The sequence below is a fragment of the Thamnophis elegans genome, chromosome 16 (assembly GCF_009769535.1).
Source record: "Thamnophis elegans isolate rThaEle1 chromosome 16, rThaEle1.pri, whole genome shotgun sequence".
Taxonomy (NCBI): Eukaryota; Metazoa; Chordata; class Lepidosauria; order Squamata; family Colubridae; genus Thamnophis; species Thamnophis elegans.
Window position 1 is genome coordinate 23,161,922 of NC_045556.1, and position 25,752 is coordinate 23,187,673.

General features: G+C 48.4%; 2 protein-coding genes across 2 annotated transcripts in view; one reads left to right on the forward strand and one right to left on the reverse strand.

Annotated features, from left to right (window-relative positions):
• Window positions 1-686: 686 nt before the first annotated feature.
• AAGAB (alpha and gamma adaptin binding protein) lies at window positions 687-24,326 on the reverse strand. Its single transcript, XM_032232925.1, has 10 exons — window positions 24,222-24,326; window positions 17,236-17,426; window positions 16,390-16,486; window positions 14,154-14,243; window positions 12,530-12,613; window positions 5,363-5,445; window positions 4,593-4,686; window positions 4,157-4,261; window positions 2,965-3,014; window positions 687-2,226 (listed from the first exon to the last, which is right to left on the reverse strand). Exons 1-10 carry the CDS (start codon window positions 24,286-24,288, stop codon window positions 2,149-2,151), a joined length of 939 nt encoding a protein of 312 aa, XP_032088816.1. The 5' UTR covers window positions 24,289-24,326; the 3' UTR covers window positions 687-2,148.
• A 313-nt stretch (window positions 24,327-24,639) lies between these two features.
• IQCH (IQ motif containing H) overlaps window positions 24,640-25,752 on the forward strand; it is a 109,276-nt gene continuing 108,163 nt past the window's right edge. The window contains exon 1 of the mRNA XM_032232502.1: window positions 24,640-24,707. Within this exon, the coding sequence (XP_032088393.1) occupies window positions 24,657-24,707 (51 nt within the window). The 5' untranslated portion in view covers window positions 24,640-24,656. The remainder of the gene's footprint in view (window positions 24,708-25,752) is intronic.

Here is a 25,752-nt window from a genome sequence, read left to right on the forward strand (position 1 = left end):
CTGAAAATAAGCCCCTTGGACACCACCACCCCCTCTGGCCAGGCAGAGTGCCAGTCACCAATCTAGCAGTATCCCCAAGGCGCCAAGCCACGGGGGGGGGGGCGGGGAACAGGTGCTCACACGGCTTAACGTTTTCGGAATATCTCTAGGTCAGTGAATGGCACTGGTCCCGGCTGGAAAGGGTTTGCTGGGCGGCTGCTCATGAACATGGTCGCCTCATGGCTGCTATGTTGTGCTGCTGCGACAGCGCAACACGGCCATTCACCCCTGAGGCTGTACCAGGCTCTAAAGAGCAGCCGCCTAGCAACTCCAAAACAATAAGCCCTCCCTCAATAATAAGGCCCAAGCCATATTTTGTGGCTCAAAAGAAAATAAGATCCTGTCTTGTTTTCGGGGAAAGACGGTAGATCATGCAAGAGGGGGATTCCCCCAGCCGGTGGGGTGGGGAATGGGATGTAGATGGGTTGGGAAAGAGGCAGAAGAGTAAGAAGCTGCTTTCTTTTGTTCCGTAGCTAGGCTGTTAAGTGGAACAGCACCCCCCTTTCAGGCCCAGGCCCTTCCCCTCAAAAGCCCTCCTGTCCCAGACTCGGCAGATCCTCCGAGTCCATGTTCCAGTTGGCAGAGACCCTGTTGCTGCACCCACAGCCCTTCCCGGACAGGCAGAATGCAAGCAGACCAGACAGCCGTTGTGTTTTGAGCAGACTTTATTCATCCCAACACAACACCAAACAAACAAACGGTCTCCCCCTCCCCCACAGCTGGACCTCCACACAGCTGCCTTTCCCAACAGGGCCATCTCCGGGTCTTGAAAGCAGCAGCAGCAGCTGGCATCCAACCCAACCGGGGATATCAATGACTGTGGATGATGGGAGCTGCAGCCCAAAACGGCAGGATGGAACAGCTGGATGGCCACGTCTCCCAGCGGAAGAAGTGTGAAGAACGGCACAGAACAATGGGATCCCAACAGGCGGCAGGGGGGAAGTTTCCAGCCGCAGTAACTAGACCAGAGGTCTTCAAACTTGGCAACTTTAAGACTTGTGGACTTCAACTCTCAGAATTCTCCAGCCAGCAGAGCTGGCTGGAGAATTCTGAGAGTTAAAGTCCACAAATCTTAAAGTTGCCAAGTTTGGGGACCCCCGAACTAGACTCTAAAGTGCTTTATCTGCCTGGGGGGGGGGGCTCCTTCGAGCCTGGGGGTGGCCAGAGATGGCTCAGTTCTGCTGAAACCAAACAGGTTCTGACACTAGGAGGGAGCCCCAAGATCTACACGCCTTTTGCAGGAAACAGCATGCAGGGCCTGTGCATGCGTGCTCTCCTGCTGCTTGCAGGGCCCAGGGATCGAGGACCCCTCCTGGCATAAGGAATCTAGTAGAATCCTAACATTCCTGGCTGCAGAAGGTTGGGCAGAGAGATGTGCTCCCCTCCCGAAGGAAGACCCCCCCCCCTTCGTTGTCTCCAAAGGCTGTGATGCAACAGCCACCTTCAAGCAAGGCAGGAGTTGCACACAGCCTCTCTAAGCTGCCACTGATGGAATCCCTGGAGAGAATTGAGAAGGCGTTCAGATGTTTCTCCTTGCGCTGGTTCATCCTCAGCTTCCAGGCAGGGTGGATGGCATGCAAGCAACCTCTGTCTCGGCCGGCCAGCATTGGATAAACACTCGGGATCCGATTCCAAATGAAGCTGAGCCAAGAGAAGGCGCCTCTCTCAGCGCTTCTCCCCTTCTAAGGGCCTGGGGACATCGGGACTCCTAAACTATCAGATAACCTCCTACTAACATTCCTCTCCAGATTTCAGTTGTTTTTTTGATATGAAGACAAGCTGGAAGGCAAATGGACCCATGCTTGGTTTATGCCAAAGCAGCCTCTGCCCAAGCAGCCTCCGTGCAGCTTCTCCTTTAGTTGGGACCAGGTTCTGTTCACTTGAAGGTCCACCTTCCCCTTGGTAGATCCAGGCAGGGGGGCCACGGAGGCAGCTGCTCTCCGCTGCTGCAGAACAAGAATGAACTAAGTCTCAAGGAACACCCCTTCCCCCCCACCCCACCCCCACCCCAAAGTCTCTGCCGGGGCTGCGGAGAAAACGAGGCCTCGGCAAAACCAGGGTGGCATATCCAGAACCAGAGTCCCGTTCCAGCTTGCAGACCCCCCATCCTCAGTTGTCTTCGTCGGAAGACAAGCCTTCAATCTCATCCTGGTCTCCTCGGATGGCCATCCAGAAGGCTTTGGCAACCTAGGAGTCAAAGCAAAGAGGCTGAAACTCCTTACCCCCTGCGGGAGACAAAACACCCTACAACAGTGATGGCTAAACTTTTTGTTTTTGGGTGCCAAAAATGCCAGCGTGTGCACGCAATAGTGCATGTATGTGCTGGCACCCACATGCACACGGACGTACAACATCCCCCCATGCGCGCTGCATGACTCGCCTCCAAGCTGTGTGTGTTATTTCCTCTGGGGGGCTGGGGGAGGCCATTTTCACCCACCCCAGGCTTCAGGAAAGCCTCCGGGCCCAATGGGCCTACTAGCAGTTCAGGTAGGATGAACACGGCCTCTCTTGGCCTTCCGGAAGGCCAAAAATCAGCTGGCTGGCACGCGAATGCACACTGGAGCTGATGGCTCGCGTGCCGGCAGATATGGCTCCGTGTGCCACAGGTTTACCAACACGGCCCTACGAACTCCCTCCAGGTACATCTCTCAACTTAAGCCACAAGGGCCTCACTACACATTTCACTTCTATCCTGGGATCTGCAACTTGGAGAATCAAACTTTTAAAAAAAGCATCTTTGATAAAATATTTATCTCGATTACAGAGATTCGACCCAACAGAGAACTGAGCATGAATACTTCTGATTTTGGTTGGGGAGAGAAGCTGGCAAGAGAAGAAGCGAGAGTTAGAAATCTCTAGTGAGAGATAAGCAGCATCTGGCTGGGTTTGGGCTCGGGAACAAGGATTTCCAACCCCAAATCTTACCTTTTCGGCATGCAGCTTTCTTTGTTCATGAGGCAGGGTGGCAGCCTTTTCTGGAAAATGAAAGGGAAAGAAAAATCACAGTTGTCAAAATCAAGGCCTGGGGGCCAGATCTGGCCCATAGGGTACTTAGATCTGGCCTATGGATCCGCTCTGAAAACAGCGAAGGACTGGCCCACGGTGCTTCTGCCAGCGAAAATGGGCTCCCAAGCTCCATTTTCGGCTGCCACGTCCACCTGAAACCCTCTGCCAGTGAAAATCGAAGGGTACTACTTCTGTCCCCATCTCTGATCACACATTCTAGAATGTCACCCCTTCTTCCTCCTTTACATAATTTCCCAACCTGTGCAAGGCCGCCCCAGGCTGAAGAGCAGGTAAATGCTAGTGAGGAAACCCAACCAGGCAGATAAATTGGCAAGGCAGAAAAAGGTTTGCGTTGCATGCCCAAATAATATGAATTGCCAGGAGGGAAGGATGGATTCCCAACTTCCTGTTTCCCTTTCTTTGCTTCTGTTACAGCAGAGGAAACCAGAGGCCGGCCAGACCGGCACTGCAGGCCTCCAGAGCACAGGATTGGGCTGCTGTTTTCCTCCTGTTTCCTAGATGCTACTGCTTGGACACTGCATTTCCCAGCATTCCTCACCCCCCCCCCACCCCGCCCTGCATTCCTCTGTGGATGAGTCAAGGTGAGGAGAGCTACCTGGCTCTTGTGCTCTAAAAGCCGCCCTGGCAAATTTGCAAGAAACCTGAGTGTCAGACCTGCAGGCCACCTTTTCTCTTTAAGTTTATGTTTGCCACACTTTCTACTGTTTACTTCCTATTGTGGGAAAATGGGAGGGGGGATTATACGGCGTTAGGTGGTGTGTAGCTATAACAACTTTCTTCTTAGAAATCCAAGGTCTTCTTTGTCTCTGCACCTGGCCGGAACTGGATGGGAGGAATCTGTCTTTGTGGCTGTGGGAGATTGGACCATAGGGTGGACTGGTGGGTGTTGGAGCAGGATCTTGAACTTTCAACTGGGTGGGAAAACCTGGAAGCTTTCAGATTCATGTTTTCCCAGATGTGCTAACAAGACCTCTAATAAATTGGAACTTTGAGGAACCTCAAGCCTCAGAGTCTTCTTTCGTTGGGGGTGTTTTTTGGAACCCTGACACCGGGTCGTGTTCCGAGTGTGGGGGAATAAGCTGGAGGCTACCTTTCATTTCCTTCAACTTGGAGAAGAGTCGCTCAAAGTTCTCGATGTCTCCTTCTCCTGTGGTGAGGCTGGCCAGCTCTTGAATGTCCGTGTCCAGCGCTGGGTCTGCAAAGAAGCCCAAGAAGAGAGGCAGCTCTCAATGGGAAGGGACAACGCAGCGCCACAGGGGGCCAACTGAGTTGGCCATGGTGAGTTGGCCATGGTGAGTTGGCCATGATGAATTGTCACAGCCTGGTGACAATTCACTGACTGGACTGACTGAAAGAGCAGGAGGTGGGTTGGGACAGGAAAGGAGTCACTGTGACCACCCCCGAGAGCCTTCCTGAGAGGGGAGACTGGATGGGTGGAAAGAACTTCTTGCAAAACAACCCAAAGAGGGAACCAGCCTGTTTTCTCCACTTGACCTACTCCACCTACTTAGCAAAGGGGCTCTTACCAGCCACGGGGTCCCCCTGGGTTCCCTCCGCAGGGGCCAGGGTTGCTTCTGAATCCAGCATAGATTGGGCCCTCTCTGCTGGCAAAGAGTTGGCCTGGTGGGGAGGGAAAGAAGTCGATTCAGACTCAACCCTCTCCAGTGGAAACGGGCACAAAGTACAGGTTGGCCTGAGCCAGCCTCAAGGATGCAAATTCCATGAAGCTAATGGGAGCCGAACCAGGTCAAAAGGACACCTGGGTCCAAATCTAGGTAAATTCTGATTGCAATACCAAACAAATAACCCAGTGATCCCTGGAACTTAATGGTTTAATTGTAAAGAACATTATTAAATTTCTAGGCCTTTTAAAAAAATGTTTGAAGATAAAGGGCCCTGCTCGGTAAATGAAAACACAGTCCCCCAAAGTTAAATCAGGGGCATAACAGAAAGAAAGAAGAAAGAAAGAAGAAAGAAAGAAGAAAGAAGAAGGATTAAGGGAGGAGGAGGAGGAGGAGGAGGAGGAGGAGGAGGAGGAAGAGGAAGAGGAAGAGGAAGAGGAGGAGGAAGGAAGGAAGGAAGGAAGGAAGGAAGAGGAGAAGGAAGAAGGAGAAGGAGAAGGAGAAGGAGAAGAAAAAGAAGAAGAAGAAGAAGAAGAAGAAGAAGAAGAAGAAGAAGAAGAAGAAGAAGAAGAAGAAGAAGAAGAAGAAGAAGAAGAAGAGAGGCAAAACAACCCAGGATGAAGCTGCAAGGAGAGAGACGTCCCACCCAGGAATTTTTAAAAATGGTTGTTTACTTCTGGTGCTTCGTTCTCATCTGACCCGATCCTGAGATCTGCCCCTGCGAAGGCTGGGAAAAGGCCGAAGCTGTGACTCGCCTCTGAAAAGGAAGAAAGGAGGGTCGGTTAGCAGGCGGCTTTGATGGCTGACCAGGCATCACCCAGCCCAGCCCTGGCCTAGCTGGCATTCAGCTGTGGCTTCAGAAACTCCCAACCAGAAGCCAGAGGCCAAACTACCTGGAGGCTGTGGCTGCAACATCCCAGGCTGTGGCTCAGGGGCTTCGGTAGAGTCCCTGCCTGAGCCTGCCGGTCACGGAGGGCCTGTCACCACTCTGGAGTAGGCTAAAGCCAGAGGAGGAGATCTAGCAGAGTGGACCTCAAACTTTCTGGCTAGGCAGACTCAGGGTTGTGTGTGTGTGTCCGTGTGTGTGTGTAAGGGATGGTTCACACACACACCCCCTCATGCAAACTTATGTGCCCCCTTGTTGGCCCAGTTTTGAATGGCTGTGGCCCAATAGTTGGCCTTGACCTGGGGGTTGGGGACCCTGGTCTAGCAGCAGCAATTGCGGCGCTCCCTTTCCTCTCCGGCCTTTCTGAGCAGAATTTGGGAGCAATGGCCGCATTTCTTTGCCCCTCCTGTCCAATCTCATGGAACGTGTTTCATGGGGAAACCCCTGCCCCTCCATTGGGAGGGGGGGCTGCTTCTGTCATCCATGGCTGAAAGGATTCTTCTCAACAAACATGGATTTGACCCCAAACCCAGGGGTGGGATTCAGCCAGTTTGAGCGAACCAGATGCTAATTTGGTCAGCAAGGACTGGCTGGCCATGCCCACCCACCCCTGCCCCTCCCAGGAGTTCCCATGCGGCTCGTTTTGGATGGCAGGTTAAGTGCAGGGCCCGCACAGAGCCTGGGGGTTGTCTGTGTGTGCAAAAAACAGGCCTCTCAGAAGTTCCAGAAATGGGCCCATTTCCCGCCTCCGGAGGGCATCTGGAGCCTGGAGGAGGCCATTTTTGCCCTCTGGAGCATGGGTAGGGGAAAAACATCCTCCCCACACATGGTGCAGGAGGCTGAATAGGCCAAAGTTTTGCTAAATTTTTTGAATCTCATCCCTGCCCGAACCCCAAAAGCAAGTCTACCCGGATTGTGGCTTTTCAGCTTTTGCAGATGGGGAAAGAAACCCCGACCGTTTCTCGTGGGAGGGCGGCCGCTTTCCCCTCCCACCTACAGAGAAAACCAAGGCTGCCAGTGACTCAAAGTGAGAGCACCAAGAATCAAAACCCAAAGCAAATTTCTTGGTGGTTAGTTCTGTTTCTGCCCAACGGAAACTGCCTGAAAAGCCGGCTTGCCACGACTTCCCCTCGTGCGGAAGCTGCTTCCAAGCAGAAGGCTGGAACTCCCCTTGCAGGAAAGAGGGTGCGGGGAGGGGAGGGGGGGCACCTGCACTATCTCCCCCTGGCTTTGCTCAGGCCTGGGGAAACAGGCTGACCAGCATTAAACCTGAGTGCAGTACAGGTAGTCCTTGACTTACGTTCAGTTAGTGTCCTCAGGTCAGGCGATCCCCTTTTTGCGACCTTCTGACTAGCGAAGTCCCTGGGGAAGCCCAATTCACTTCACAGCCGGGTCACTAACTTATCAACTGCAGCGATTCACTTAACAACGGTGATAAGAAAGATAATAAATCTTTCAAAAGTCACTTTACAAATGTCTCACAGAAATGTTGGGCTCAATTGTGGTCGTAAGTCGAGGACTACCTGCAATCGTACCTCGCCCACGTAAATGGCCTAGTGAAATAAAATCCAGAGGAAAGCTTGAAGCTGCCTTTCCTCTCCCTCCATTGCTCCCACAGGCCAAGGAAGGAGAAGGCCTCCTGCGTGTTGTGGCCCACCAGCGGCCAGTGGAGCCGGTGGCAGACAGTGAGAAGGTTGGGGCAGAAGATGGGCCATTCCTGGAGTCTGGGGAAGGCTCTGACGAGGGCTCTGCATCAGAGGCAGAAATGGGGCCAGGGCTGTCTGACAGTTATCAGCTGCCTTCGGAGTCGGGCATCAGTGGGGCAGAAGAACAGCCAGAGCCTGTTCCCAGTGCACGCATGCACAGAGTTGCCAGGAGAAGGGAACAGCTAAAGAACAAGGGCCGACACGGGAGTAAAGGCACAGGTGGACGGTGAATGGCCCTTCCATAGAGAATAAAGGGGAGCAAAAGGGGAGTGGAGTTTGCAGGAGACAATTAGTTCAATTCATTAGGGTGAAGATCTGTTCCTGAGTTCTTGCCAAGTAATTGCTGCTACAGCATGGTGTTTAGAAGATATCGGCCTGGCAGCTCTCCAAGCCTGATCAAGATGTGTAGTTGTGGAATCTCTTGAAAGACTGTTTGCCGGGACTTTGCTGGAGAGGAATTCCTCTTAACCTAAATAAAAGGGGTTTTATCGGGACAAGGAGTTGGCTTTGTGCTTTTGGGAAGCCTAGGTCAGAACACTGCATCTCACCCATCAAAGCCTTATGGCAGAGCCTTATCGGCACTGTTGAGGGTGCCATCTTGACTTTTTTGACTCCAGATACTGCACTCCTGTCCCATTTGGATGTAAGGCCCTGTAAAAGCAAGAGGGATCTCCAGTCTACTCTTCTCCTAAATGTATCAAAACCAAAACCACATTCGAACACCAGTTTTCAAGGGATGAAAACGTAGACAGTCCTCGACTTATAACCACAACTGAGCCCAAAATTTCCACTGCTGCTAAGCAAGGCAGTTGTTTTACAATCTTTTTGGCCACGATGGTGAAATGAACCACTGAAGCTGTTAAGCGAATCTTGCAGTCGTTAAATGAATTGGGTTGCCCCTGTTGACTGGCCAAGCACCCAAAATTTGGTCACATGACTGTGGGGAAACTGAAATGGTCGTAAGTGTGAAAACTGATCTTAACTCACTTTTTTCAATGGCATTGTTAATTGTCAATGGCCATTAAACAAATGGTGGCAAGTCAAGGACCACCTCTACTAGGGAAAACCAGAAGGACTGTAGAAAAGAATCTGGCAATAAAAAGAGGAGCCCACCTCACCCTCAACATCGACCTCCAGGGCAGCCTTTCTCGGCCTCAGCAATTTGGAGACAGGTGGATTTCAACTCCCACAATTCCCCAGCCTGCTGGAAAATGTGCTGGCTAGGAAATTCTGGGAGCTGAAGTCCACACATCTTCAATGATGTTGTATAATGTTGCAGCTACTGTATTTTTCGGACTAGAAGATGCACTGGAGTGTAAGACGCACCAAGATTTTGAAGAGGTAAATTTTTAAAAAAAGGGTGTTGCACTCTGCAGGCCTTCCAAACCTTCTGCACACCTTGTTTTTGGCAAAAAAAAAAAAAAAAAGGACATGCAGATCTTTGGGAGGCCTGCAAAGTGCTCCTGAGGGCTGGGGGGAGGGGCACAAATGGCCCATTTTTTGCTCGTTTCTGCCCTCTCCAGCCCCCAGGAGCAATTTGCAGGCCTCCCAAACCCTCTGCATGTCCATTTTTGCAAAGGGGGTGGGGTTTTGGGAGGCCAGAAATGCTGTATTCAGTGTATAAGACGCACCCAGATTTTCACCTGGTTTTTTGACGGAAAAAGGTACGTCTTATATTCTGAAAAATACGGTAATCTTTTATGATGCATGTATTTTTACAATGATTATGATAATGATCTATCACTATTGTTGAATGTCCTCTGAGAAGTTATGCACCGGAGAACAAATTCCTTGTGTGTCTAATCGCACTTGGCCAATAAAGAATTCTAATTCTAATGCTCTAAGGCAGGAGTATCAAACTCGATTTCATGGAGGGCCGCATCAGGGTTGTGTTTGACCTCGGGGGACTGGGGTGGGCATGGCCAGCTCAAAGTCACTCGTGTCAGGGGTGCCTGTGGCAGCCCAAGCATTCTGTCAGCGGAAACAGGCTCCTGAGCTCCATTTTCGGCTGCGATGGCCTCCTGCAACCCTCCTGAGCTCTCTTTTCGCTGGCAGAGGATTGCAGGAGACCATCACAGCAGAAAACGGATCCACCTGCTTCATTTCTTTCTGGCAGAAAGCTGGTCCTTTGCTGTTTCCAGGGTCATCCTGCATCCACTGTTCCCGCTAAGCTGCGCAGCTGCGCACGTGGCAACAAAACACCGCGCAGCAGTTTCCAACTGCCGCACAGTGGTTTTTGTGAGACTCCTTCCACCATAATAGGAGAGGAGAGCCAGCCTGGAGACAGCAATCAGTTCTAGATCCACAAGGCAGAAAGTAAGTAGCTCAGAGAAGGGGTTGAGAGAAGGCATGGGACGGGCTCCCAACAGCGGCTGCTCAGATTTGCCAGAGAGGGAGGGAGGGAGGGAGGGAGGGAGGAGAGGAGAGAGAGAGAGAGAGAGAGAGAGAGAGAGAGAGAGTCCCTCCTTCCTTCAGCCCAACACTTTTGCTGGCATCCCGGCCAGATGAGAGGGACTGCAGAGGGTCTCCTAGAGTCTAGGGCAGCGAGTCATTCGATGGGAAAGTTGCCTCTTGGAAGGAATGACCCGGATTGGCTCCCGCTTCATCTCTCCTGCTTCATCTCTCCTGCCTCTTTGCTTCTCCGTTCGGTCTTTGGGTGGCAGATCGAAAGCGGAAGCCAATCCGGGTCATTCCTTCCAAGAAGCAACTTTCCCATCGAATGACTCGCTGCCCTAGACTGTAGGAGACCCTCTGCAGTCCCTCTCGTCTGGCCAGGATGCCAGCGAGAGTGTTGAGCTGAAGGAAGGAAGGAGGGATGAGAGAGAGAGAGAGAGGGAGAGAGAGAGAGAGAGAGAGAGAAAGTGTTAGTTGATGGGCAGACTTAGCACTTTGTTAAGTTTGTTTCTCTGTGTGTTGTGCATAATATATACATGTCTCCATGGATGCAATTGTGCAAGCATTTTTTTTCCTCTTTAAAAGAATTTTTGGATTTCTCCTCACCAAACCGTTAAGACTGAAAGAGTTAGAGTTGAAAAATAAAGATATTCTCAATTGCTATACTGTTAGATTGGTAGGCAATTATGGACTATCCTGATTATATCCTCCTTAGAAAGAATATGCTACTGTATGGTTGAGAAAAAGACCACCTTCATTCCATGGAAACCAAACAAAGTTCATATGGAGGGTTTCTTTCTACGATGGGCTTCTTGGGTCAACAGTGAATATCAGTTATCAAAAATGTAGGTAAAAAGTTAAGCAGGCAATAGGCAATTACAAAAAGGGAACCCAACTTTCTGAATTCTGTTTCTTTGACTTAGTAACTTATAAATAGTACACTAATGTTCTGAAAACGTGACCTAAATTTCTATATATTTTAAATAGCTGTAAAGCTATGCTGAAAAAGTTGTTCTCAAGGTATTGTGATAAATTCAATAAAAAGAAGGAAATTCTTGATTAACTTAAGGAGGAATGAGAGTATTGGATAGTAAAATGGACAAATAAAATTACCAATCAAAGAGAAAATTTGCACCTCAGGGTTGAAATGAGATGTTCTCTCTTCCTCTTTCCTCTTCTTCTCTTCTCTGTCTCTCTCATCCTCTTTCTCTTTGTCTCTCTTCTCTTTCTCTTTCTTTTCCATTCTTCTGTTCTTTTTCTCTCCTTCTCCCTTCTCTCTCCTCTTTGTCTCTTTCTGTCTCATCCTTTCTCTTTGTCTCTCTTTCTCCTTCTTTCCCACACTTGTCACTTTCTCTCTCTTTCTCTGTCTCTTTCTGTCTCTCTTCCCTCTTTTTTCTTCCTCTCTTCCTCTCCCCTACTCTTTTATCACTTTCTCTCTACCGCCCAACCTGTCCCCATATTTATCTTCGACTGATCATGTTTGCAATAATTTACCTTCTTTTCTAAATAGGCACAGTTCCTTACCGGATCCCTCACTCACTCAAACACACACACACACACACACACTCATGCACAAAACCATTTTTCTCCATTCCAATTCAGATCCTATAAATCAATTGCTCTGTGAAACATCTGTGAAAAAAATTCAGGTGCTCAGACATGAAAATGTGCCGCTCAAACACTATACTTTTCCGTACACACTGAAAAAAAATTAGAGGGAACATTGCCTGCATCCAGATCCGGCCCTTGAGTTTGATAACCCTGCTCTAAGAAGACCAACCTGATCCTCTATTCTGACCAATCCAGACATGTCTTGGATGTGGTCCACAACTGGGCTCTCCTGCACCTCAAGGGATTTTGACCGCAGGTTGCAACACCGGCCCTGTCGCTTCTCTACAATGAAGCCGAGATCGAAAGAAGGCCTTCCTTTCTCGTTCTAGAGCCAGAGGTGGCTTAAGGCTGAACCTCAGATCAACTTTCATTTCTCCTAAGTGCTGGTCGTTGGTTCTGCCACAAGTAGGCACAAGAAGCAGCCAACAACAATTTTGGAGGGGACAGACAGACAGACGGACCCAGGGAGAGGGTGGAGGATTCCATTTACAGCCAGCCAAGCCCTGCAACTTTCAGCAGATATCTGAACATGGCAAATTAGAACATCCTAGAATTGGAAGGCTCATTCAGATGGTCAACCATCACTGGAGGTTTCACGAAAAGATTGGACACCCGTTGATCTGGGATGGTATAAAACCTTCTGCCTCGGGCAAGGGGTTGGACTAGCACAGCGGTCTCTGCAATCTTTCTGGCTTGGCGGGCCTGCAGAGGGGCCTCGGGGGGACAGGAGATGGTTTTTGTGCAGGGATGTGCACATACCCTTTTCACACATGCTCGCCTACCACTTCCGCAACTCGGTTCAAACACGCTGTGGCCTGGCATGGGCCACGAACCAGGGATTGGAGGTTGACAAGAAGACCTCCAAGGTCCCTTCCAACTCTGTTATTCTACAGTTCAAGCAGTCTAACCTGCTACAAGAATCCATAAGTTAAGGGAAACACATTGCTTATGCCACCTTTCTGGACAACTGATTCTGTTGTTGAATTCTTCTTACTGGGAAGATGCAACTTCCAGCAAAATATATTTCCTGTTGTTATTCCATGAGGAATAACCCCCCAATGGACGAGTGGCGGCTGCCTCTTCCGTCCCAGGCATTCCTCGGGTAACAGGGATCCTTGCCGGGGAATAAATTCCCAGAGAATTGCCTCCCAGGGTGCCAGACGTCTGGGAGAAACTGCTCTGCACCCATGGCAGAAAATTGCTTGCACTGATTTTTAAAAGCTGACCTTGAAAAAAAAACCTACCGTTTTTCATCACCACGTTTGACCAGACGTTGGCATTCAAGGCTTGAACAATTCGTTTGACTCCTGTAGATTCTGGGAAATCGTCTAAATGGGGAATGAGGAGAGCAGAGTTGGAATATGATTTATTACAAAGGCTTCATCAGAAAGGGAATCATCTTCATTTAACAACCCCCTAATCCCTTGCGGGGTGGAGTCTGGGCAACTGAATGAAGCTAAGTGGCCGGATGCCTTTCCTGTCGCCAATGTGGAGTTTTGTTCAGCAGATATATTCTCATTGTGCCCAGAGCGAGAAATATCTGCCTCTACCTAGGATCGAACTCACAGCCTCCAGATTGTGAGGCGAGAGCTCCACCTCTAGGCCACCGCACCGCTCTCTTCGTCAGAAACAGAACGAGGATTCAGACACTGAGAAGGATAAACAAGGCCTGGAAATGATTCTTTTAACAAGGTCAATCTCAGTTCTCGATTGAATTTAACACCCCCAGAGAGGGAGGCAGAAGTATTGCAGGGAGTCCTCGAGGTACAACCCCAGCCACATTTCTGTTGCTGAGCGGAACAGACAGTTCTTAAGTGAGCTTTGCTGCATTTTATGACCATTGTCATTAAGTGAATCCCTGAAGTTGTCAGGTGAGTAATACAGTTGTTAAGTGAATCTGCTTCCTCCATTGACTTGGCTTGTCAGAAGGTCGCAAAAGGGGATCACATCATCCTGGGACTCTGCAACGGTCACAAATATCAGCCAATTGTCAAGCGTCTGAATTTTGATCATGGGGATGCTGCAACAGTCATAAGTGTGAAAACTGGTCATAAGTCACTTTTTTCCAGTGCCGTTGTAAGTTTGAACGGTCACTAAATGAAAGGTTGTAAGTTGAGGACTGCCTGTATTATAAAGACCCCTTTTAAGAGCTTTGGTGTGATGCAGTGGTAAGAATGCAATACTGCAGGCTACTTCTGCTGACTGACTGCCGTTAGCAGTTTGACAGTTTGATCCTGATCAGAAGGAAGCATCTTGAAGCACCAAGTTCTGTGGGGAAACTTAAGTGCCTCACTAAGGGGACTGATGGGGACAGTACATGAAAGCAATTCCGGTCCCCTTCCAACGTCTGGCCCTCCATCCATTCCTCATTTTCTCTGCAAAGATGATCTCAATCATTTCAGAAGTCAGAAAGTGCCAAAAAGCTCTGCTCCTGAGCCAATGTGGGGAATGGAATAGATGTACATTTAAAAAAAAAAGCTCTGGGCAGGCAGACACTGAGAGGGACTGGATTGGTTACCTACCGATCCACACATCCAGGGCTGTTTTTAAAAAAGCAGCCACAAGGATGTGGGAGAAGCTCCACCTCTTTCCTCTGCGCAATGCAAAATAAGAATTGCAACCACATCATTGTGGCTACCAGCTTGACTTTTGTCGGCCACACCCTGGGGAGACCCTTGCACACATCCCAAACCACGGTCTCTGGTTGCCTGTGACGCAGCAACCCCACTTGATTCAGTGGGGAGAAAAAGCAAGGCTTCCGGCAAAAAGACGGGTCTTTTTCTGGCAGGGATGAAACTGGCCAATGACCCCAAAGAAATCGAACCGCTTGAAAGTCGCTGCGGGAAGGAGGCAAAGGCCAAATCTCACCATCCTCATCTGGAAGCTCCTCTGGGCTGAGCTCCACCAACTCAAAGCTGTGTTTGATGCACCACTCTTGCGCCTTCTGCCGGCTGATGCCTACAAGGAGGAGAGGAAAGGGATTATTTGGCCAGGAAGGGTTTCCACCGCTCTGGGCATCGGTGGGAGAAAACTGGAGGGGATGCATGGCTGAAAACTCTTGGAACGTTTTGGGGGGAACGCTGTATGCAGACAAACTGGTCAGCATGGGAATGCTTGTTGCTGGACAGAGGAAAAATGCAACAAGTAAAATATTGGGATGATCTGCTAAAACTGGAAATGTTAAAAGAAACTGGAAATGAACAGGAAGGCCTAAAAGCCTATAGCAATTCTGTCATCCAGCTCACGGTTGTCCCAATGGTGCTTTTTCAGGAGGCAACTGGACTTTCCAGAGAAACCTCCAAGTGCTTCAAGGACCTTCTAAAACAGGGGTGTCCAAACTTGGGAACTTTAAGACTTGTGGACTTCAACTCCCAGAATTCCCCAGTCTTAAAGTTCCCAAGTTTGGACACCCCTGCTCTAAAGGGATGCAAATGACCAGCTGTGTCAGCATTCCAAATATCATGCAGAATTAAATCAGAGTCCAAGGTAGAGCTATCCTTAAGGTTCCAATTTAATAAGACAGACATGTTGGCACATTGCTGTGGAATTCCAATACTGAAAATGACATCAGAATTCCACCCAGTTAAAAGTTCATGATCTTGTCCCCACACCCACAATCCATCACATGGTCCAATTTTCTTCTTCCACGCTGGCGTCTCCACACAGCTGCTTCTGGTCAGGTGTGAAAGTGCGGAGACAAAAGATGACCTTGGCTTCTAGTAAAGAATGAAAATAATACATTCCACAATCCTACTCCTTCTATTCCCCCCTCCCATCGACTATACTAATGAAACAGAATAATGAAATAAGAGAAAGAGTGGCAGGCCAAAATTCTAAAAGGAATATAAATGCAGGCCTGACAAGCTGTCTGCAAGGAGTATCAATCCTTCCATTTCCTCACCATCCAGTCAGAGCTGGAGAAGCTTCTTGGAGGAGAAGTGAAACATCTTCCAAGGAAAAACCGGAAATAGCAATAGCAATAGCAGTTAGACTTATATACCGCTTCATAGGGCTTTCAGCCCTCTCTAAGCGGTTTACAGAGTCAGCATATTGCCCCCACAGTCTGGGTCCTCATTTCACCCACCTCGGAAGGATGGAAGGCTGAGTCAACCTTGAGCCGGTGAGATTAGAACCGCTGAACTGCAGATAACAGTCAGCTGAAGTGGCCTGCAGTACTGCACCCTAACCACTGTGCCACCTCGGCTCTTCTGGGAAAGCCCAGTTGCCTCCTGAAAAAGCACCCTTGGGACAACAGGGAGGCCTATTTCTCCCTCTCTGCCCTTTTGGCCATCCTGTGCTCCACTCGGCCTCACTGCCCCTGCCACCTCCGCTCTCTTCCTCCTCTGACTGCTGACCAGGCGCTCCTGGCCTGGCCCTGCAGGAGATTACGTTTGCAGGGCCTTGGGAAGAAGGCCTCACGAGGGACCGGGCCAGGCATAGCTCCTCAGCAGCAGCAGGAAGATGGCGAAGGTCAGAGGAGGCAGAGGTTACGCGGCTGAGTGCAGGATAGAGAAAAGGGCAGAGATGGGGGAGTTCAAGTGGAGGCGAATACAGCAGGACAGGAAAAGACTAAGTTTCTTGCCTAACAATGGCATAACAATAACTATCCTTACAATCGCAATTGGGGACTGCCAAGACTGCCAGCATTATACAGTGTGGTCTGTATTTTCTTCACCATTTCACCTAATGGCTTTTTACTCAGCAATGGAAATCCCCGTCCCAAATCAGGTCAAGACTATTCCCATTCTATGGGAAGGCCTAAATCATTCAGACTGCTTCTACCTGGAACTGGCCAAATGTTGCTTGACAGGGTGAGCAGCTGGCCACTGCAGAGAATGTTTGCTTATGTTGATCAGGTGTTTTCCTAATTATTCCTCTTGGGCCCAATTTTCTTTCAGGTAAATGTGGCTGTTCTTTAAAAACAATAATTCAATTGGGGAAAGGTTCCAGGGCATTGGGATGCTGAGGTAGCCCTGGTCTCTGCAGTTGCTTAGCTGGCCTAAGACCAGCACTGAGGAGCTGTAGCCTTTCCAAGCCAATCTGCTCCCTCTGTTGCTTCAGCCGGCCTTCACACCCGAACCAGAGTTGGTCCTTGTTGCCTTACCATTTTCAGAGACTCTGTCACAGACCAAGATCATCACTTCTGGTAGCCAGTCTTCTATAAGAGGCAGCCACTGAGAAACAGCATCCAGCCCAGATATCTGTGAAAGGAGATACAAATAGCTGGCTTCTTCATGGTAGGCTTTATGGAGTACCGTATTTTTGGGAGTAGAAGATGCACCCTTTCCCCCCTAAAAGACGGTGAAAATTTGGGTGCGTCTTATATACTGAATGTAGCCCCACCCACCCACCAGCCCCCACCCTTTGGCCTCTGCCTCCCAGCAATTTACCTCCTTACAGCAAATGGGGAAGATGGGGCTTGCGGAGGCTGCAATAGGCTATAGCAGCGATGGCAAACCTTTTTTGGCTTGCGTGCCATAAGGGGGGTTAGCGCATGGGCGTGCTGTACCCATAATGCAATGTGCGACCCACCCAGTGTGCATGCGCTCATGAAAGCCCCCCCCCCAATTTTTCCAAAGGCTTTATAGGAGCCTAGGGAGAGCGAAAACAGCCCTCCCCCCCACCACCACCACCAGAGGCCCTCCGGAGGCCTCTGGGACCTTTTGGAGGCTTCTCTGAAGCCTCCGGAGGACTAAAAACGACCCTACGAGCAAACCGGAAGTGACTTGTTCTGAAGAGGCCCAGTGCTATAGTATCTTTTTTTAAACAGCGTAGAATAACTATACTTCCAGAAAGCCACATCAATTTTAACAGGATCTGTACGAATATAGTCCTATTTGCTGTTTGTTGCAAGGAGGCAAATTGCTGGGAGGCAGAAGCAGATTTTTCTTCCAATTCTGCAATGCTACATTACTCTACTCTACATCCCAAACTGCAGGGCAACACTCACTGCGGTGCTGTCAAAGTAGATCAGGAAAGCCTGAATGGACTCGGCAATTTCCGCCGTCACCTGAAACATGTTTGCCACCACGCAGAGATGGATGGCAGCGGAGTAATATTTATTGTCTATCATCCAGGGGTAAAACCGAGCTCCGCTCTCGGCGGCCATGTGCTCAGGGAGCTCTTCTTCTCCAGTGATACCTGCGAGAGACAACAAAGAGACCTAAATAACCAGATACGGAAGAGACCCCAGGAGGAAAGGGAGACTCACATCAGGGGGAGGCGGGAATCCCCTCTCCTGCTTTTAGGTTGATCCTTCAGATGCTTTGTGGGTTGGGCTGAATTGTGGTGGATCTCCACCTCCATCCTCCTCTTCACAATACAGTAGAACCACTGGTCACAAATGCTCCTGACCATGACTAGATCGGGTTTTTGGTAAGCGCCACATTTACAAACAACAGTGACCCATGTGTGGCCACTGCATTAATTTTGGTTAGGTTCAGGTCACAATTAAATCGGGTTGCAACCAAAGTTATGGAACGAATTATGGTCGTGACCAGAGGTTCTATTGTATACCGTTCCCAAGAACTAACTTTCATCTACTTTTACCAGCTGCCTGTGAGAAAAGTTGACCCAGCTGGCTAAGCAGTTAGTATAAATAGGCTTCCCTATACAACCCACAGAAGGGTGTAAAAATACACCCGTTTTGTCATCCAGAATCTTGGAACCGTTTAGCCCAGACGGACGGCTGGGCCTTAGGAAATTCCCCGCAGAAGCAGAGCGCATCTTCATGCAACTCTTGCCCAGCCCTCCGCGCTATAATGATACCTTTCTATATCTGGCTCCAGGGAACGTACCCATTTTCAGACAGGATTTCAAGCTGATGTTCCAGCCCCCAAAAAGTCCTTTCCCAAACCCGCCATAATGACAAAAATAGTGGGCTGGGAAACTGTCGTGTCATGGGAGAACTGCTCACTTTAATTTGTGGTATTTCCAACCTTTAGGCGGGCCTGCGGTTTCACATACAAAAAGTTTTAGGGGGGGGAGAGAGAGAAAAGAATCCACTGACGCATTTGGCAATCACAATCTTTGCATTTGACAGCAGGCTTCCCAAACTAACTTTCAACGGCTTGTGTTTTCATAGAGCACATGCCAGCTCTCTGACATGCCCGCCCCCAGCAACGAAACAGCTGGCCCCCTCCCCATGATCCGAGGCAGAGGAACACCCCTGGAACACACAAATGTGTCCAACGAAAAAGGTAGCAGCTGCTTCAGCCTGACCATTTTTCTCAGAGGCAAAGTGAGTTAGAGGGTGAATCTGCAGTCAGGCACTTCCAGTGGTACTTCTGAGTTGTGCAACAGTTAACTACATGCAATCCTGCTCCATCTCCTTTGCCAACACAGAGGGTGCCAGGGATCAATTCTCCATCCCTCATGCATCCTTAGATGACCAGACAGACATCTCCTTCGTTAGCATCAGTGTACCTGACTATTAATATTTATTACACTGGCAGTCCTTGAGTTATGATCGGTTGCTTAGCCACTGAAAGAATAACAGAATAACAGAGCTGGCAGGGACCCTGAAGGTCTTCTAAGCCAATCCTCTGCTTGAGCAGGAGATCCTAGACCATTCCAGACAAATAGCTGTCCATCTCTTCTTGAAAACCTCCAGTGATGGAGCACCCACTCTTTCCAGAGACGAGTCGTTCTACGGATTAATTGTTTGCACTGTCAGGAAATTTCTCCTTGGTTCTAGGTTTGATAAGATGTCCTTGTCCTGAGCCCAGGTGGACTGGAAACTGGATTGACCCTTTCTTCTCTGTGACAGCCCAGCAAGTACTGGAATGCTGCTGTCCTGTTCTCCTAGTCCTTCTCTTTGTTAGACTAAACATGCCTAGTTCCCTCAATGGTTTATCATACAGTTTAGTCTCCAGACCCCTTATCCTCTTTGTTCTTCTTCTCTGCATTCTTTCTAGAGTCTCAACATCTTTTTCTAACCAGATCTGTGGTCTGACCGATGCCCGTGGAACCATAAAACGGGGATCGTCTGCAAACACGGTCTTGGTGTGCCTGGAGAGCCACCTGGTGGAATGAACCACAAATCCTTCTGCGTTAAGTACCAAGCAATGTGCCACAGCTGTCAAAAGTGCCATTGCAGTTTTGGGTTGCATTAACAGGGAGTATTAATGTCAAAACTGTGGAAAGTGCTAGATCTGCCTACACTGCACTGATCAGGCCACACCCAAATACGGAGCTTAATTCTGGTCAGCACAGTGCAAAAAGGATGTTGAGAAACTGGAAAGAATGGTAAAGGGCCTGGAAGTTCAGTCATATGAAGAGCAGTTCAAAAGACTATGTTCTGCTATTAGAGCAATAGTCTTCCCTATAGTGACGTATGGGTGTAGGAGTCAGGCACTAAGAATGGCTGATTGAAGAATTGGCGCCTTTGAAATGTGGTGCTGGGGCAAATTACTGCGCATACCTTGGACAGCCAGAGTAACTAACACAGGGGTGTTAAATTGTATAAAACCAGAAACATCCTAGAAGCTAAAATCATAAGACAACGTCTGAATTACTCTGGGGGTGTCATGCGTGTGAATTCATTGCAGAAGGCAACGATGCTAGGAATGGTTGGAGGAACAAGAAGACGAGGCAAAGAAAGAGCTCGCTGGCTTGATCACATCAAATATGATGCTGAGTTGAACATCCAGCAACTGAAAGAAGCTGTGCTTGAGAGGGTAGCATGGGGAGCACTTGTCTATAAAGTCACCAAGAGACAAACATGACTAAATGGTTAAGAACAAAACAATGTTCAACCAGAAGCCAAAGGGTTACGGGGAGACATGATCTCAGCCTTCCAATACTTAAAGGATTGTCACACAAGGACTTATTCCCCACAGCCCCTAAAGATAAGCACCAATGGATGAATATGTTACAGTAGGAGACTGAAACGGGAAATAAAGAGGAATTTCCTCACTGTGAGAGCTATTCAACAGTTGAATATCATCCTTCCTTCTGAAGTGTTGGAGTCTCCACCATTATGTTTTCCAGAATCGTCCAGGACAGGGGTGGGTGGGTTGCTACAGGCATTACTGCTGGTTTAGAGCGCAAAAAAATTTGCGCAAGAAAAGGAGGGGAATTCGAAATTACATTTCTGAAATGGAGATTGTTCTGCGCATGCGTAGAAGCAAAAAATAAAGATGGTACTGCTGACAATACAACCAGCTCAGGTGCGTGGGCGGCCGAGTTACTACCTACTCAGTCGAATTGGTCTGAACCGGTAGGAACCTACCTTTGGTCCAGGACAATCTAAGGGTTACTGCACTGGGAAGGGAGTTAGACTAGGAGACCTTTAACGTCCCTTTCAACCTGAGGATTGTATGAAAATTATATATCTATGGCTTCTGTAGGGTTTTTCTTCTTCTATGAGATTCATGCAAAAAAATAAAAGGAAAATCTGTCATTCAAGCAGACAACCATCCTTGCTTTAATACAGTACAGAGGAATGTTTGGCTTGTTTTCAAAAACATCAATAATATAATACATGATATGCAGATATATGCAAAACTCATTACGCCATTCCTTTTTAAGGGAATCATATTATTCAAAGAGGAAGAGTAGCTAATAAAAGACACTAAAACCAAATGTGTGGAAAGAAAATGACATTAACCAAGTCGTTTTTTCCCCTTCTGTTCAATTGTGTTGGATTCTCAGAGATTAGAGACTGCCTGGAGTTTTGTGGGGTTTGTGGCAAGATTTTTGAGAAATGGTTTGCCCTTGCTTCCTTCCTTGACAAATTCAAAAAAACAGCCAGCAAGTTCTAATGTCAAAGGAGGACTTCCCCAGGGTTTCCCTGGTCAAAATTTGATGTCTTAACTGTGACACAACTTCGGTATCACAATTATGTGTGTATGTACTGTTGACCTCACCCCATTCCTAAGAATGAGGGACGTGCATAAGTGCACCAAAGTGCCTACAGTCCCTGTCCTAATGTCCCCATTTATTCATATTCATAATCATGTTTATACTTATCTGTTATCTTATATACATGCTTGAGAAATAAATAAAAATAAAATGTGTGTGTGTGTGTGTGTGTGTATGCCTTCAAGTCATTGTTGACACCTGGCAATTACCTGGTCTAATCTCTGCAGCTTTCTCGGCAAGCTTTCAGAAGTGATTTGCCATTGCAAATCCAAGGTGGATGTGTCCCTAAGGTGGGGCCAACACTCCGGACCCTCACCACTCTCCCGGCCTTCCGTAAAGCCGTCAAGACCTGGCTGTTCCGGCAGGCCTGGGGCTGTTGATTGATATCCAGCCCCACTTAGATGGAATGGATGATGTGGAATTTTAATTGTATTTTTTATTCTTAAATTTTAAATGTTTCTTTTGTCTTGCTGTGAGCTGCCCAGAGTCCCAATGGGAGTGGGCGGCATACAAATTTTATTAAACTCCTAAACTCGTAAACTCAGAGTCTCTAGCCTGGTCCCTTTACCACAACACCAAACAGACTCTCAGTTTCACAAACACAGAATGTTAATTCACCAGTTTTCAAGAGTATCCTTCTCCTGGGCTTTAGTCTAGTTTATCTTCCCCATGAAAACACAAGTAATATATTATTTTTTCATCAACAGTTTCAAGTAGTCTGGTAATGTAAGCTGAGCGCGAATGATATAGCAGCTTCAGATAGAAGAGAAGTTCGGAACAGATTAAGCTGTTGTTTATAAATAACCAGGGAAAAATGCAGTAATCATTAAAAGCCACTATGTGTTTATTATATCAGAACATGTTTCATTACTAATCAATGGTTTAATTAGCCTATTTTGAGAGACTTTTCACCTCCTAGCTAAGAAAATGCATGGATGTTAATGGATCTATTGCTGAACAATTGTAACTAGTGAGCACAAAGGAGTGACACCATATGGAATCTCCAGCAAACTACTATAAGCTTTCATCCTGAGGTGTGTGCTTTGCTTGGATTAGGGAAAGGGGGGGGGGCTATATCAAACTAATAACTGGCAGAGGACTGGCAAGATTAACTAAAACCAAACGGAAGCAAGATACAAGCATTCATGCATTTAAGGTAAAAAAGATAAAGACGTAACCATTCAACAGATTAATAATTGAGCCAGCTGTCTTCTACTTTTACTAAAAAAACAAAATAGCACCTCAGTTTGAATTCAACAATAATGTCTAGATCACAAAAGTGGTAGAACCATTTAGTGCTAATCAGACTAGATGGGAAGAACTGTGCCAGTTCTGGGACACTTATTTGATGCTGCCAAACTGCATTGTGCCAAACAATAGAAACCACAACAGGATGGGTTTAAAAAAAAATCCCATATGAAATCATATGAAATAGCTGAAAGACGTGTGTGTGTGTGCGTGTGTGTGTGTGTGTGTGTGTGTGTGTATTAGCTTGTAGAAAAGGCAATGAAAGAGTGATCATGATAGTTATCTTCAAATATCCAAAAGGCTGCTATGTTTAATATGGCAACAAATGCCAATTGACACTTCAATAGGGCAGGATTAGAACTAGGAGGTGACAACTGAAAATTGAAAATAAATACAGTATAGTACTTTTCAACCAAACATTAAAAGAAATGTCAGTAGCAAAAACTATGTCCAAAAATAGTGGACTGTTGTTCTTTCATAGTCATTTTGTTCAGCAGATTTATTTGTAATCAATAAAAATGAGGAATTTTATTTTTATCCTTATTTTTAAGGAACAAGGAAGGAAGGAAACAAGAAACTTGCACTGACCACTCCTAGCAGATCCAAAGACAAAATTTATCAAACTTCTACACCCTCCACCGAAGTGAGGCATTGCAAATGTGCCAAACTCATCTAGCTTCCTTATCAGAAGAAAAAGTGACTAACAACTTTTTGAGGAAGATCTGCAGGAAGCAGAAGGCAACCCAGCATGCATTTCCCATAAAGACCAACTGTCCTCCTTCCTCATCTGGAAAAGGAAGTTCCTCCTCTACCCCTTCTCTTCCCTCTCTTTGGGTGGGAGGGGGAGAGAAAAAAAATCTCTTTCTGGCTAAAAAGTCAAAAATGCAAATTCATAAAAGAGGAATCATGCTCAACATTTCATTAGGATGGTCCTAAGGGCCCCCAGTAATCTGGAGGAGTTAAGAGTTTTAGAATAATTTTAATGTCACTTTAAATGTACACTAATGGTGTACTTCAAAATGAAATTTCCTTACTATGTAACAGTAAAAGAGTTTTTACTATTGAATAATAGCAGTAGACTTATATACCGCTTCATAGGGCTTTCAGCCCTCTCTAAGCGGTTTACAGAGAGTCAGCATATTGCCCCCAACAATCCGGGTCCTCATTTCACCCACCTCGGAAGGATGGAAGGCTGAGTCAACCCCGAGCTGGTGGGATTTGAACCGCTGAACTGCTGATCTAGCAGTAGCCTGCAGTGCTGCATTTAACCACTGCGCCACCTTAATTTATCCCTCCTTTAATATGCTGTTTGTGTACTTATGAACTTTCATTTATTAAATTTATATGCCATCTATTTACCCCAAAGCAACTCCTCTCTCTCTGTGTGTGTATTACATGCACACACATGTGTGTGCATATGCACATACAGTGTCAGCTCATGGCAGGGGACATGTCTAATATTCCGGCCTAATGTCCTGCAATAACCACCCTGTGGGGTGGGCTGGGCACGGGGAGTGGGAGAAGGACTGGCCAGTCGCCCAGCCAGCTTCCACGCCGGAGGGAGGCCCAGAACTCTCTCTCTTCTGCCTTCTCGGCCAGCCCCTTCACCATGCAGGCTCTCTTTAGGCTCCCTCCCGAGCTCATCCAGGCTTGAGAGGGCTACATTAGGGATTTCACTGCTGGCCGAGAGCGCCCTCTGCACATGCTCGGGGACTCTTTCCTTCTCGGGGCTTAGAGGGGAGCATCTGTCGCCACAGGCAGGGCCAGGGCCGGGAAAGGGCCTCCGGGGAGCGGAAAGTCCGGCCGGGGCGCGAGGCGACTCACGTTTCACCAGCTCCTCCCCGGGGAAGCCCGCAGCGCAGCTGGTGATCAAAGTGCACGGGACGGCCATCGCGCACGCCAGCAGTCTTGAAGGGCCCGGCGCTTCCCTTTCCGTTGCAAGCCCCGCCCTTTCCGGCACGTACCATTTTAAACAACGGCCGGTGGAGGGGGGAAAGAAAGCGAATAAAGTCAGCGAACGGCTGCAGCTTAGAAATCCGCAATCCCCAAAAAACTGAGATACAAGGCGGAGACACCTCCGTGCCTCTTTTCTTTGGCGAACAGAAAGCGGATCTGGGTGCAGTTCACGCGGCTACGGCCATTCTCCCCCCCCTCATACGGGCTGGTGGTCCAGGCCGGAGCCGCGCGTCCCGTTGCTAGGAGGCGAGGTCACGTGACCCCGCCGGCCCCTTGCGGAGTGCCGGGGGGGAAAGCTCCACCATGGCGGGGGTGGCCCAGCCGGGGCTCGAGCTGGGCAGCGTCTTGGTGCAGGTGGGTGGAAGGAGGGCGCCTCCGGCCGGCTCCCCGGACCCCCTCGCGCCACTGCCCGGCCTGATGGGCTCCAGAGCCCCCGCCCTCCGGGAGGGAGGCAGCTAGGCTAAGCCAGGATTTGGCTAACCATGGTCTGTTGCATAAACCACAATGGGCGGGGCTGGCGTCCGTGCCTGGTAAACTGACCGTGGCTCGGTTGGCAACTCATCCTGGGTCGGCGACCCTCTCGGCCCCTTTTGCAGAGCGCAGCAAAGATTTTTTTAAAAGTTTTTTTTTTTAAAAAAGATTATTTTTTAATGGTGGTTTGAATGGGGATCCCTCCTGGGCAAAGGCTGCTCTGAGCTAAAGCTGGGCTAACTCAGGCGACTCTCTCTGGATGAAACCTTTGATTTGGTTGCCTTTCATTTGGTTGCTTAGGTTTTGGCTGGGTGTTTATTTCCTACGTCGGGACATCATTTTTTCTGGCTGCACAAACACAGCTCCTGTGTTGTGTTAACCTGGGATAAGTCAAAAGCGAGAGTCAGGCCATCCTTTCTCCCTTGGATCTTTTCCTCTTTGACTGAGTAAAGTGCCTTCTGTCATCTAGCCCGAATCCCTTGGCTGAATATGACCCATATGGACCTTCATGGGAAAGTTTTAGAAGGAAAATGCCATAAACATGGAATTGATGCTCAGTGGCTGCACAGCATCCTAACAGCCCTTCGCCTTTCAATTGTGTTTTTGCATGGTCCTTCTCTGCAGTTTCACGGTTCAAATCCCTAGCGCCGCATAACGGAGTGAGCTCCCGTTATTATTCCCAGCTTCTGCCAACCTAGCAGTTCGAAAGCATGTAAAAATGCAAGTAGAAAAATGGGGACCACCTTTGGTGGGAAGGTAACAGCATTCGCTGTGCGCCTTTGGCCTTTAGTCACGCCAGCCACATGACCAGAGACGTCTTCGGGCAGTGCTGGCTCTTCGGCTTTGAAACAGAGATGAGCAATGCCCCCTAGAGTCGGGAATGACTAGCTCATATGTGAGAGGGGAACCTTTATCTTCCCTGATGCAC